Raw genomic sequence first — 14,506 nt, forward strand, 5'->3', positions numbered from 1 at the left:
TGTAATCTTTTTGCTCTAATGTATTTATGTGTGAAAATTATATAAAATGTGTGCAGTACGCGGCCGAAAGTAATGTACATCGGCCTTTAGAATGACATTTCGGCTTTGTAGAGCGTTGTCTAAAAAAATACCCGAGTACGGAACCCTCGGTGCGCGAGTGTGATTCGCTCTTCATACTACCATAAATATAATACATGGCAAAATAGCTTGTAGGTATGCTGCGAATGTGTGATATATCCGAAATATTCTTCTTAAATGTTCTGTCTGGCTCTGAATATAATTTAAAGAAAAAAAATACTTAAAATAAATAAAAAAGGGTCCAAGTGCTAGTACTTATACCCGAAATTTTTAAATCTAAAAATACTTTTTTACAATGTAGTTCAATTTTTTAGGGTTTATTTTTCTAATAATAATGTAATGAGGTCTCCGATCATTGAGTGGAATAAATGTAGAGTAGAAAAAAGTAAGAATAATAAGTGTCTATGAGCAGCGAAGCGGACAGTCGCGGCGCAGTGCAGTGAACAGCGACCTTGGCATGATCCCAGATAAAAGGTTGAGTGATAACAAACTCGGCGACGGAGCCTGTGAACTGTGGGTCTACAAAGTGCGTGTAGCTTGCAGACAGTTCTATCGTTTCAGCCTTTTTAACCCGCTTAACAAGAAACCCCCCCCCCCCCCCCCCCCCTTCTCCCCACTGATCCACTACCACAGGAACCTACTCAGTTATGATACCGATAGACGTCCACTGCTGGACATAGGTAGGTCTCTTGTGGGACTTTCCACTTGCGCCACCTGAATCATCGTCTGTCTATTTAGTAGGGGGTGTTCCAACGCTGTGCTTTCAGAGTGATAAGCCCTTCTCATTGTGAGCAGTGAGAGGAGACCCGGGCTCAGTAGTGGGCCGGTACGGATTGTGTGTGATACTCGTCTACAATTTCACCTAGTGTTAGCCGGCTACAACTCGGTATGGTGTAGCCGTGAATACATATTATAGTAGTAGATACGTTTATTTTATCGTCCGAGTCCAGCGGCGTGCACAGGCTTAAAGCCAGGGTAAGCAGAAGTTAGGTAGATACACTACTTACTGGCAAGTCATAAAGGATAATGAGGACTAGGGTATCTATTTCTTGGGTAAGCAATGTTTATACGCCTCTATGAGCTATACGCCCCTGCGTCTGACCTACGGAACCAAATATTTCCCCTTCAGCCCTTTAGCACGATGAGTCAGCAACAATTCGTTAATAACATTCTTTGAAGCCCTCCACAAACCTTTTCTTTGATTTGTCGCGAGCCCGGCGCGGCGCGGGCGGTGACGTCACAGTCTCCGTGTCGATTAATATATAATTTAGTTTGATTGTTTGTGATATTGGCACGTTTAGAGTCGGCACTCGGCGGAAATGTGTCGATTTAGTGTTGCAACAAAATCAGAAAACTTGCGTTACTCATTTTAGCTGACAAGTAGGTAGGTATATTGTGTTAGTTTAGTCAATTCCGAATCCGTGAACAAAAATCTTCCGTTCTGCTCTTTAATTTTGGGTTGGGATTAATTGTATTTATATTAGGCTTGTAGTTGTTATTAGGCTTAAATACTTTGAGGAATAGTATTCTAAAAGTCGATGTATAAAGGTTGTCTAAAAGTCGGAAGGTCGTGTCGTCGGCACACTAACTTTTCGGAGTTCGGCGTTTTAAACAATTAAATATGATCATGATCAACTCTTTGCCGACCCACTCCTGTGCACGGGTTTCCCCTCAGAATAAGAAGGGTTTGGGCGGCAGTCTGCCACGCTGGCCCAGTGCAAATTGGCAGACTTCACACACCTTTGAGAACATTACGGATAACTTTCAAGCATGCATGTTTCCTCACGATGTTTTCATCCAACGTTAAAGCAAGGAGGTACAACTCCAAAAAGTTAGAAGTGCGTGTCCGGGATCGAATCCCGGGCTATGACTACCATTACACAGTAACTATTGTACGCGACAGGTCGGGATGGCAATCGGGGTGGGCACGCCCCGCACACCCGCACAGCCCCCAACCCGGTAAGGTGTACTCTGCAGCACTGCTGTATGTGCCGGTATCGCGCTTCATCGCTAATCAGCAGAGCGTGCGCGTGCGCGTTAATGCGAGCGGACACTTCCGTCCGCCGTAATGGTCTGATAATGCCACAGTTGTGTCTGTCTGCAGACCACTGATACATCCGTATTTATCCAAGTCATAATTTGCTAAATTGCTCTCACCTATAGCCTATATACCTACAGTACACATTATAATTTGTAATATCTATCTAATCGTCGATATTCATATTTTAACTGAAAATTTACTCTTTCTACCATATAGTTACCAATAGCTAAATAAATTAAGATTTGATCTTTATCCTAGGGATGTACTATGTCTTTGTTTGCGTGTTTACACGTAGGTACATATTTTAATTTTGGCCCTATCTGATTCCAGGTGGAGCGTTCGAAGGGGTAGAGGACCAAGTGTCGCCGTTCGGGTACGGGCGCGGGGAGGGGGTGGACGCGGGCCACGGCGACCCCGAGTGGATATGCAGCAAAGAGAAGCCGCAGTACGACCAGATCTTCAGCTCGCTCAACCCCATCGACGGCAAGGTCACCGGCGCCGGTACGACGAGCTCACAGCTCCTAGCGCACACACCCCCAACACTCACCCTACACGCTCTGATCTCCAGCACACAGCATTGCTCCCAGCTGACCCAGCTGTGCATGCAACTACACAGCCGTAAAGACGACGAGAACGAACCAAACAGCTTCGACAAAATCGCCGACGTTTTGACCATCGCTACACAGAACTGCTCTAATATAACACAATTTTTGGTAACTGAATCTACAGCAAATGCTAGTTTCAATAGTGACGTTTCTGGATCGGTTTCCATTCATAGTTTACATGAATCTTTAACTCCGGAACAATCTATTGGGGTTGGTGGAGTTGGCTCCGATTCTACTCGAGAATCGCAAAGTGAAAAGGAAGATGGTAGCGACAGTGACAGCTCAGTGCAGGAGCCATTTTACAATCTCAGTGACAATATTCCCATAGAAACATCTAGTATTTTTGACGTTTTTAGTCCGATAATATTCAGTGTAAAGTTCATTTTCCTTTTGCTGCTGAATTTGATAAGTATATCGATAGTGGCTCAAGTTTTATTTGTGAGTATCGTGTATATGTTAACGGGTGAGCGGTACATCGAGTTTACATTACCGAAGAGCCCGGAGAGCTGGCTTCAAACAGCTAAAGCGTTGACGTTTGGTGCTGAGGTGGAAGTGGTCAGGATTACTTCTGTTTTCCAGCTCTTCCACCACTATAATGTTATTAATATACTCAAATATGTCACTTCGAAACTAGACATCGATAATTTGTAATATTGATTAGGTACGTTAATGATAGCAGGTTTTGTTTCTTCGTCTTTACGGTTCTGGCTTTATAAATATTTAGTTGTCATAACTGTTATCAATGTTCCTAATATTTTTTCCTTTAATATGCGTGTGATTTATCAGTTAGCTTGTCAATTTAATACAATATGAGGTAGGTAAATAGTAGTTAATAATGGTTATTATTATTCGTAAGTATTATTAAAGTTAAACTCACGTATACTCGTGACTCGTGTCTCGTACTGTTATAAAGCCGGGTGATTTCCAAGTTATGGACTCATTTCATACAGAGCTGTAATCATTATTTGTGTAGGTATAAGATTCAAATAATGATTAAGTTGTATTTAATTATGTAATGGTTTATACTAAAACTGGAGCGTCCCACTCCTAAATAGATATACGCTGGTTGGCAATAACCGTGAACCCATCATTAGATTCCCCTGCAGTGCACAAGATTCCAAGCTGAGGTTATTCTATGATAAGTTAGCCCTCGCTGCTCTCGCACCTGATGGTGAGTGAGTGAAGATGCAGTCTAAGACGGAGGCTGGCTCACTTGGAATGGATAGGGCAATATTTTGAGTCAGATTGTACGGATTCTTAAAGCAAAATCACTTGGCGGCATGTCTTTGTCGGTACGATGGTAACTAGCTACTAATTGACCCGGTCTGATGTGATTAGAGGCTGGAGCCTGGAGCCGATTCGCAAATTGTCCCTGTCGATAATCGAACCACGGCGCTCGCACCTGCGCCTGCGCAATAGACGACAGCTAGGGTACGCAGCGCTTGTGTGCCTCTAACCAGCAACCAGTGGTAAGTGTGCCCTCCTGCCCACAGCCGCCAAGACGGAGATGGTGAAGTCCAAGCTGCCCAACTCGGTGCTGGGCAAGATCTGGAAGCTGTCGGACATCGACAAAGACGGCTTCCTGGACGAGGAGGAGTTCGCGCTCGCCATGCACCTCATCCGCGTCAAGATCGACGGCCACGACCTGCCCACGGAACTACCCCCGCATCTAGTGCCGCCATCCAAGCGGAACTAGCGGGAACTAGCGCGGAACCAGCGCAGCGAGTGAAGTGGACTTCGCTCTTGGACACTTCGACACTTGGAAAAGAGACAAATCTAGCAGAATTATCGATATGTAGGTAATAGCCAGGTATATACGTATAAAAAGGTGGGTTGTCTCTACAAAAGAATACTACATAAGACCAGGGTTTTTATTGTTAGTTTTCGAAGCTCCAGTTTTTAAAAACAGCTATCAGTTGAAATCCGTTTAGTTTTGTAAATTTTTCATCTAATTTCGCAGGGTTTCCTGGCCGCGATTTATTTACGAGGGCCATGTAGCATCAATAAGTGGAATACGGAATACTGTTATAATTACAAAATACTGACAGATTGAAATATTAGGGTAAAAATGCTGAAAAAAACTTTGGCGCGCGTTCTTCCGCTAGATTTGTCCTTGGAGTTAGATAGCAGCTTTATGCTGTAATGCGAAGCCGGCACTACCCTTTTATCGATAAAGCTAGATTTACACCGGTCGATTTTCGCGCTTGAAAAATCAACGCAAAAAAAATCCAGCTTAAAATATACGATAATATGGTCCTATTATACAAATATGGTCCTATTATAAGATTGTATATGGTCATATTATACGATTGTATATGGTCATATTATACGATTCGACTGTGTCGAGGCTTGAATTGTCAATTTATATTTTACGTGGTCCAAACAAACTGAATGACATTTTGTTCGTATTTGGTTTTTTAGCAATTAAACAATATTTTTAAATATGAACAAAATATATTAATATATACTTTGCGAATGTAAATAATATGTACTTCGGTAGGTCCTATATAGTTTATTTTTGTCATGATTGATTTATTCCGTTTTTTTTTGGCTTTTGAATGCTTCCTTCACTTTGCAACCTGTGTGTGGGAGACGGAGCGTCGCGTCGGTCTGTTGCACGTCTGTTGTGAACTAATGTGCCAGGGAATAGACCTACCAAAATAACGTTAGTATATTTTACAGCCTGGTGCAACGTATGAGTAGCGACAGTACCCCGTAGGAAAAACAGATCGAACTTTAGAAAGAGACAACCGGCGGTTGTCTCCGTCGTCGACTGACAAGATAGCGACAAAACGTCACATAGGTATATAACTGAGACGACGCTATACTAAGCAAAGTTGCCGATTATGTTATTATCTCTTTCTAAAGTTCGACGTGTATTCTTTCTTCCGGGTGCTGTTACCCAACTGCAATATTTTTTGATCGCGTCCCTGGCACGTCAGGATGTGTTATTATTTGAACTTCTTAGGGTGCGTTTTCTCTAAGCGGACACATGTTCAATTGACCTTTATCAAGTCATCTAACAATGACTCGATTGGTCTTGATATCTTTGATTCAATGAAAATGCACCTTAATCTCCCTGAAGATCGCAGACTTTCATTTGCCCGATAGTCGATCAAAAGAATCGGCCTGATTTGATATTCTAAAATCAGTCAAAAATAGCGACTGATCTTTTAGTCTGCAGTCTGCGGGAGTCACACGTTTGGCTCCAACCACATGAGGTTTCGTACAAAGCAGAGATGTACCTATAGGCTCCAACCGTACGAGATGGGTTACATATAAAATAGTAGGGTCGCATGTAGTTAAAACGCACAAAATACGCGTCTAATTGAGTAGGTTAACTGTTCTTTTTAGTATCTAAAAGCACTTTAGTGGGACTACTGAAGTAACTAAGGCCGTGTGGTCATGGCCTTATTCAATAAACAAAACACGAATATTACCAAATTATTCGCTTGCAATATAGATCCATAATAAGTAATAAAATTATTGTGCAATAATTTCATCGCGTATCGACAATGAGATTCATTAACATTTAGAAAAAAAATTGTATTTGAATTGTAGAGCTATTTACTTGTTCTTATGAAATCGTTCGATAGAGAGATATTTTAGTAATTTAAATTTTAAATTGTTATTACGTTTCTAATGTTTAGCTTTACTTGGCTTCGATTCCCCCGCGCCCCCGCGCCGCGCCGCAGCGCCATTCAAATCGTTACTACGCGGTTTGTGACCATACCTATAGAACTGTCGACACATTTTTATACGATAACTGTCAAATTTGACAGCTTTTCATACAAGAAATACCAAATTTGATACCTTTTTGTACTTATTCTGTCAACTAATGATTTTAAATAAAATTTGAAATATCGACAAATAAAAACAAAAATTAATCGTGGTATGTACCCGTTTTATACATTAAAATATTATTCTGTCAAATTTAACACAATACAATCACTCAAAATTGCGGTCACAGATTGTCGTTACGATTATGTAACGTTTAGGACCTGTTTCACACACACTAGATAAACTTTATCTAATGAACAGACATTTAGACAGATTTCCAACTGCCATAACGTCAAATTATTTGTTAGATAAAGTTTTTTTATTTGGCGGAAATATTGCGGATCACAAAACCGCAGTACAAAGAGCCATAGAGAAGAAAAGAAGTTTTTCTGACGGTTGCGAAACAGGCCCTTAATGTCGTAGCGAATACGAGCCCTTAATTACTACACGTTAATTTATTAGTTAGGCGAGACTCGTTGGTGCTTCGGAAGTTTGAACTGTAGTTGATGAAAACATCTTATTATTGGTCGTTTAGATATATTTTATAAGTACATTTTCTTTAACATAAATTATTATTATTTTTATTTAATTAAACTTATTTTAGGTAATTTATGTCATGTATGTTCATTTCATTGACTTTTTCATTTTTTTAATCAATTTGTTAAATCAATATCGTATGTTGTTCCTATTAGTGATTTTTTCAGAATAAAAATTTAATATTCATTTATACTTATCATAGATAGACAAATAACTTACAAAAGTATAACGCGTAAAATTTAACTCCTCATGCGCCATTTTAACTTTTTGTGTCAAGTTTTATGTCAAAAGTACGATTTCAGTAGGGCGATTGTCTAAAACCTGCATCAATCATTATTACAATCTTAATTGTTCTCTGATTGGCTGAATTTGTAGCATTCTTGTTGCAACAATGCATTGTGGCCAATAAAGAGCGAGCATTAACCAATCAGAGATGATTGCGATCGTGACATTGTAGCTGTCAAACAACCGCGGTAGGGCCACTGTCCTTATTTTAAAGGTGAATCGTACTTTTGACATGACAATAATTGACCCATAGAGTTAAAATGGCGCGTGAGGAGTTATTTTTTAAGGACTATATGCTGCAGTCTTCTCCAGGTTATAAAATGTGTTAATAAAATACCGCTGTGTACTTAGTTGCTTTCGTTTCTATAAAAATGGCAATTATTATTAGAATTCGCAAAGACCACAAACTTGATCGGCCGATTGCTTATTTATTTATGCCGTTACAATTGCTTAACTACACAAAGATTTTGATTTGCATAAATTCAAGTCGGTCTGTGATCGGATGGCTATGCAAGTATGGCACTTGCATAGTCATCCAATAACAGACGGATCCTGCTAACTTCTATCTGTAAACTATTTGTCTAATTGTATCGTTCAGAGATTTTCTATCGTACAGTCAAGTCTGTGGTTTGTGTGTCTTACCTTTTGTCTTTTTTGAGCATTTACTGCATTTCAGTATCACAGTGCCTTGCTCTATTTGATTAGATCTCTATAACCTTTTCAACGGCAGGACCTTTGCCCTAATTAACTATGACATGCAAATCGTAATTACGCGAAAAATACACGAAACTGTAAAATATGACGCCTAATCATATCATAAAAACTAATCTTCATACAAAACCTGTCAAAGTAAACACAGTTTCATACAAGAACTGTCAAATTTAAAACTATAAGAAATGCATCAAATCAAAAATGGCAGTTACGATTTGGACGTTAAAAGGATGAAGGGCCTTATGTTGTGTGTTTGATGTATGGGGGGATATGTATATTGTATATGTAGTGACTGGAGGCTCGCTGGCACTCTGCGGGAGGTCTATATGTATATTGTATATGTAGTGACTGGAGGCTCGCTGGCACTCTGCGGGAGGTCTATATGTATATTGTATATGTAGTGACTGGAGGCTCGCTGGCACTCTGCGGGAGGTCTATATGTATATTGTATATGTAGTGACTGGAGGCTCGCTGGCACTCTGCGGGAGGTCTATATGTATATTGTATATGTAGTGACTGGAGGCTCGCTGGCACTCTGCGGGAGGTCTATATGTATATTGTATATGTAGTGACTGGAGGCTCGCTGGCACTCTGCGGGAGGTCTATATGTATATTGTATATGTAGTGACTGGAGGCTCGCTGGCACTCTGCGGGAGGTCTATATGTATATTGTATATGTAGTGACTGGAGGCTCGCTGGCACTCTGCGGGAGGTCTATATGTATATTGTATATGTAGTGACTGGAGGCTCGCTGGCACTCTGCGGGAGGTCTATATGTATATTGTATATGTAGTGACTGGAGGCTCGCTGGCACTCTGCGGGAGGTCTATATGTATATTGTATACTAGCTGATCCCCGCGGCTTCGCCCGCGTAGATTTAGGTTTTTAAAGATCCCGTATAGCCTATGTCACTCAGGAATAATGTAGCTTTCTACTGGTGAAAGAATTTTTAAAATCGGTTCAGTAGTTCTAAAGATTACCCCCTACAAACAAACTTAACGACATTACCTCTTTATATAATATAATACAACGGGCCGTGCAGCAGAAATCGTAATATTTTAATTTCGCCATAACTTCAAAACCAAACGTCCAATTTTAATCATTCAAAGACCAAATATTATCTCCATAAACTGTTCTTAGTGATGAAATCATTTATTTTGATAAGGATTAATAGCATGAGTAAAATAAACGCGTTTAAATGTAGTCCAAAAAAAATTCAAGATTTTTAAATAAAAAAATGGTTGCTGTGCCTCACTCGACATAGATGGGTATAGTGTGTCGCGGACTTTTTTGTAGATATTTATAAGATCTACAATTAATTAGAACATTTTATGGTTCTATCTTTTATAGTTTAGGCAGCGTACGCAAAATAAGTAACTTTTCTGGTTGATTTTTTACACCTTGTGTTCGAAAAACCCAAATATCTTACGGAACCCTATTTTTTTACAAAATAAAATATAGCCTATGTTACTCGTGGATAATGTAGCTTTCGAATGGTGAAAGAATTTTTAAAATCGGTCCAGTAGTTTTTGAGCCTATTCAGTACAAACAAACAAACAAACAAACAAACAAACAAACAAACAAACAAAGTTTTCCTCTTTATAATATTAGTGTAGATGTAGTGACTGGAGGCTCGCTGGCACTCTGCGGGAGGTCTATATGTATATTGTATATGTAGTGACTGGAGGCTCGCTGGCACTCTGCGGGAGGTCTATATGTATATTGTATATGTAGTGACTGGAGGCTCGCTGGCACTCTGCGGGAGGTCTATATGTATATTGTATATGTAGTGACTGGAGGCTCGCTGGCACTCTGCGGGAGGTCTATATGTATATTGTATATGTAGTGACTGGAGGCTCGCTGGCACTCTGCGGGAGGTCTATATGTATATTGTATATGTAGTGACTGGAGGCTCGCTGGCACTCTGCGGGAGGTCTATATGTATATTGTATATGTAGTGACTGGAGGCTCGCTGGCACTCTGCGGGAGGTCTATTTGTAAATATGGAGATTTGGATGTGATTTCAATGTTTTGGAATGTATTTTTACTGCGTTTTGTTGAGTGGCGACATCTAGGGAGATTGGTTGTCGCCACTGAATGAGACGCGCGATGTTTTTACATTTGCTACTGTGTGTATATAAATAAATAAATAAACAAATAATGTATTTATCAAATTATACACAGAGTGTAATAAATAGTTAAGAAAATAGCACACTGAGTTTAATTGCAATGTAGGTATCCCTGTTTCATATCAGTACATATTGTGTATATAATTAATATGCAGCGAAAAGTAAATGATATGAGTTACATCCGAAACCGCAAGAGGGCATACAATGTTAGGTGCATTAAAATATTGTTTGAACGAGCTACATTTCAGGAAAAAATAAAATGTCATTGTTTAAAATGAAATTTATTATTATATTCAATATTAATTATATCTTTGCTAGGAATATATCAGTGGAACAGAGAACTCCTTAATATTTACCCTTCAATATAAAATGCCATTTATATTTCATACTCTAATATTGCATCCCAAGCAGTCTCGAGCTTCCTAATCTCTGCTACCTAATTTTTACAATTTCTCCTAACTAGCCTTCTTTAGATCGTGTAACCAGACAAAATGAAAGAAAAACAATAAATAAACCACTGAAACCAACAAAAAATACCTAAAAGTAAAACAGGCACCACTACAGTCTAGGGTCCAACATAGTAACGTGAAAACAAAGTCACATTGTCCCAGTCGTAACAAGAATATACTTTTGTCACAGCACAATGTACAAGTGTCATAAGGTATGTCCACATTTGTGCACCTCATCTCAGTTGCATCTACAACTATAACATCTTGGCAGTAAACAATATTAAAAGGCCTAAATACTCACAATTTGTACAGCGTGGTAGACTATGGCCAAAACCCTTCTCACTCTGAGAGGAGACCCGTGCTCTGTAGTAAGCCGCCGATGGGTTGATCATGTTGTTGATGAGTGAACAAATTGATTTACATATCACTTTTCTAAATTGAGGTTTATTTTTATTTTTACTATTCATATGACTTGTGGAGGAAGTTGGCACTAATGGGGACATACCTGTATATAGATTTATATTTAAAATTATACTACCTACATTGCTAAGTGTAAAAGTTCTATCCAAAAATGTACATTTTACAGATGTGACAGCAGTTACTAAATGGCAGAGACATCACTTTTTAGACTTTCTACAAACAAGCATTGTTTTAAATACCAAAATGCAAAGTTAACTATGTAGCAGCTCTAGATGCTGTAGATCATCGAGCTAGGAGACTCCCTAGGCTCTCCTTTACTGGCGAAACTTCAAAGTCTAGATCACCGCCGAAGGTCGCCGGCTTATCGGGTGTTTTAAAGGATTTACTTCGGAAAACATGCTCAGGAACTTTTCGATCTTCTTCCGCTTCACCTTTGTACCACTGTATCGCAAATCGTCGGGCGGATTTCCATCCTTATGTCGTCATTCCATCTACACGCACAAAACGTTTTTCTTACCAATTACAATCTATGATAGATGATAGATATCTTTAAAACAAGAATGAATAGGCATCTTCTAGGTAAACGTGGCCCATCCTAGGCCACATCATCACTTTGCATTGGGTGGTGATTATGGTCAAATATGGTGCCTATATTGTATTAAAAAAAATAGCTTTTTCTCTTTCTAGTTTATCAGTAGTGCTGGGCTATGACGTATGCAAAAGTCAAATATGCAAAAGTCAAAATATTTAAGTGTCTATATTAATGAATACCTTTACACTTAGCAGGGTAGTATAGGGTTGATTTGTGGATGCCACATTCGTTCACAGAGGTATGGCTCTAGAGCAGTGGTCACTGCGGCGGCGGGTTGCCCCCGGGGCCGGGCGGGCGCATCTGTCTCCTCAACTGTTCCACCAGGTCGGGGTTCGCCGACTGCATGTGCTGCGCGAGCGCCTGCCCCGCCTCCAGCAGCGCGTTCATGCCCCCCGCATTTCCCGCCGCCGGCGCCGCGCCGTTGCCGGCCGGGGGCGTGGCCGTGGTCATCAGCCCCGAGATGAGGTTCTGCATATTGGGGTCGGACAACATTTCCGTGGCCATGTTCAGCAAGGCGGGGTTCTGGAGCAGGCCCCCGAGGTCGAGGCGCCGCTCGCCGCCGCGCGAGGAGAGACGCTCGTCGGCGAGGCGCAAGTTCTGCTTGTAGGACTCGTTGTCGGGCTCGAGCTGCGAGGCGCGCGCGAAGGCCGCCCGCGCCTCGGCGTGGCGGTCCAGCGCAGTGAGCGCGATGCCGAGGCGGCCGTGCGCCTTGCCGTAGTTGGGCTGCAGGGCCAGCGCAGCCGTGCAGTCCGCTACCGCGGATTCATGGGCACCCATCTTGAATCACAACAAAATCACTTGTAAACACTTCAGAATCAGAATGTATGTATGTTTTAGCTAGCTGATGCCCGCAATTTCTTTCACGTGGATTTAGTTTATTAAAAATCCTGTGGGAACTCTTTGATTTTTCAGGATAAAAAGTAGCCTATGTCACTATCCAAGTCAGGCAGGTCCACTATACCCATGCAAAAATTCACATCAAACCATTACTCTGTTGCAACATGATTGAAGGACAAACAAACACACTTTCGCATTTATAATATGGGTAATGATGGGCAGTGATTAGGATAGCATAGAATAGAATAGAATATGTTTTTATTCAAGTAGACTTTTTACAAACACTTTAGAATAGTAGAGTAGTTTTAATTTACCACTGGTTCGGAATACCGTTCCTACCGAGAAGAACCAGCAAGAAAAGCTCTTTTTAATTTTAATTTTACAATTTACAATGTTATTATACCGTACTATACAAGCCATTGGAGCCCCATGCATTGCTGGAGCAAGTCAAATCCAAGCTTTTTTATCATTTACATAGTCTTCGACTGTATAATATGCTTTTTTTAGGAGCATACTTTTAACACAGGCACCACCTACAGTCTATTTTTCCTCATATATTACTATTTTTAAAGTTGATTGATAAAGATAGAAGACCATAATGCAGGTGAGCCAGTTGTGGCAGCTCGGGGAGCCGGTGTAGCGTGATGGAACTTGCACAGAACATTACAACCCACTTCAAACGATTACCAAATAAAGCTGTCATGTAGTAACTTCAGTAAGATGGCATTTTAACTAACAACTGATGAATGCTAATCCACATAGTTGAATTGATTCCCTATTTTAATTGTTGTCTTATCTTGCATAACTAAGTGCTGTGATCAGAGGCTCCATATGTGTGACTTTCAATTAAATCAATTTACTTAAATGAAAAATGTGTAAATCTGTTGTTTAGCACAGCTGATGGTATTTGTCCAAATCATCCAAATTAGGCACATTCACTTACATTAGCTTGAAAAGTTACACTTCAAGCTCAGATAAAAGTAAATGATCTACATTGCAACTTGAAGCTTATTAGTCTACTTAGAATACCTTAAGGTCCGCTGCATACTATCAGAAATTGATTGCCAGAAAACTTTTTGTTGCACACACTCGTTCTCGACTCGTACCTAGTCAGAAACAAGCATACATCTCATCAGGCAAAATTCTTAGTCTTCAGGATCTAGCTTCCAGCGCGCGTCAGATTTTAGGCAGGCAATAAAAATATCAATCATTTTCCCCCGGCCTAATGTCACTACCATAAACACATACATCTTATAATTTGTAGTCGTTGTAGAACTAAAAATATAGCAAGCTATACCTTGAAGTGCGCTGCGGCGCGGTTGCAGAAGTAGACCGAGTTGCGCGGGTCCAGCTCGATGGCGCGCGAGTACTTGGCCAGCGCCTCACGGTACCGGTCCGCCTTCATGAGCTCGTTGCCCTCGTTCTTCAGCCGCTCCGCCTCGTCGCGCTCGGCCGGCGCCGGCGCGCCCTTCTGCTGGCGCACCAGCTGCAGCAGGTCCACGCCCCGCGCCAGCTCGTCGGGGGTCAGCTCGAACGCGGTCTCGATGCACTGCACGCCGACTTCCACGCTCTCCCTCGAGTCCACGCTGAGCGTTTCGCCCTCCAGCTGTTGCTTCAGAAAATTAACTATACTCGCCGCCACTATTTTTATCTCGGACATTTTTCTGGACTACGCGGTGAAATAAAAAAAGAACAATTTGTAGAAATAGTGAAATACAACAAAAATGCCTCAAATTGTCAAGTCACTGTGACAAATGCATGACATGACATTTGACAATGACAAACGCAAAAAAAAATGCCGTTGTCCAACCAAAGATTATAGAATTAGATTATTAAAATTTTATTTAAGCTTTTGTTATATAGTCCGGTTATTGATGCTCCCTGATCCGATTTGAAACAAGAAGTAGGAACTATATAAATGCGGCAGTAAATTATTTAGCTTCATTGTAATTTACTACAAAGAAATTTTAGTAAGAATTATTATACCTCCTATGTGGATGAGTTACTACGAAGTTTGTTTGAAATCTGCTTCGAATTTCCAA

At 40.6% G+C, this 14,506-nt stretch overlaps 2 protein-coding genes across 5 annotated transcripts in view; one reads left to right on the plus strand and one right to left on the minus strand.

The window, feature by feature from the left end:
- Positions 1-10,249, plus strand: part of Past1 (putative achaete scute target 1) — a 41,618-nt gene extending 31,369 nt beyond the window's left edge. For 2 of the 3 annotated variants that reach the window (XM_069505905.1, XM_069505907.1), the window contains 3 exons: positions 2,450-2,620; positions 4,218-8,861; positions 9,691-10,249. In XM_069505905.1, coding sequence (XP_069362006.1) covers positions 2,450-2,620; positions 4,218-4,420 — 374 coding nt within the window. In that variant the 3' untranslated portion in view covers positions 4,421-8,861; positions 9,691-10,249. The remainder of the gene's footprint in view (positions 1-2,449; positions 2,621-4,217; positions 8,862-9,690) is intronic. The other variant, XM_034980134.2, reaches the window with a different exon arrangement.
- A 681-nt stretch (positions 10,250-10,930) lies between these two features.
- On the minus strand, positions 10,931-14,217 carry LOC117992583 (small glutamine-rich tetratricopeptide repeat-containing protein alpha-like). 2 transcript variants are annotated; one of them, XR_011238008.1, is made up of 3 exons: positions 13,762-14,217; positions 11,807-12,404; positions 10,931-11,526 (listed from the first exon to the last, which is right to left on the minus strand). XR_011238008.1 is itself a non-coding variant. In XM_034980307.2 (2 exons), the coding sequence occupies exons 1-2, from the start codon at positions 14,122-14,124 to the stop codon at positions 11,886-11,888; spliced, it is 882 nt and encodes a 293-aa protein (XP_034836198.1). In that variant the 5' UTR covers positions 14,125-14,217; the 3' UTR covers positions 11,681-11,885. The 2 variants fall into 2 exon arrangements, 1 of the variants encoding a protein (XP_034836198.1); XM_034980307.2 differs by lacking the exon at positions 10,931-11,526 and having other exon boundaries at positions 11,681-12,404.
- Between the last annotated feature and the right edge of the window lie 289 nt (positions 14,218-14,506).

Source organism: Maniola hyperantus, chromosome 21, assembly GCF_902806685.2.
Source record: "Maniola hyperantus chromosome 21, iAphHyp1.2, whole genome shotgun sequence".
In the NCBI taxonomy this organism is placed as follows: domain Eukaryota; kingdom Metazoa; phylum Arthropoda; class Insecta; order Lepidoptera; family Nymphalidae; genus Maniola; species Maniola hyperantus.

What these genes read in the sequence shown, in the direction of transcription:
- LOC117992583 (XM_034980307.2), bottom strand. Translation starts at nt 14,124, where the DNA reads ATGTCCGAGATAAAAATAGTGGCGGCGAGTATAGTTAATTTTCTGAAG. An exon ending in GCGCCGCAGCGCACTTCAAG is followed by an intron (nt 12,405 to 13,761) that starts GTATAGCTTGCT and finishes TTGTGATTCAAG; the next exon opens with ATGGGTGCCCATGAATCCGC.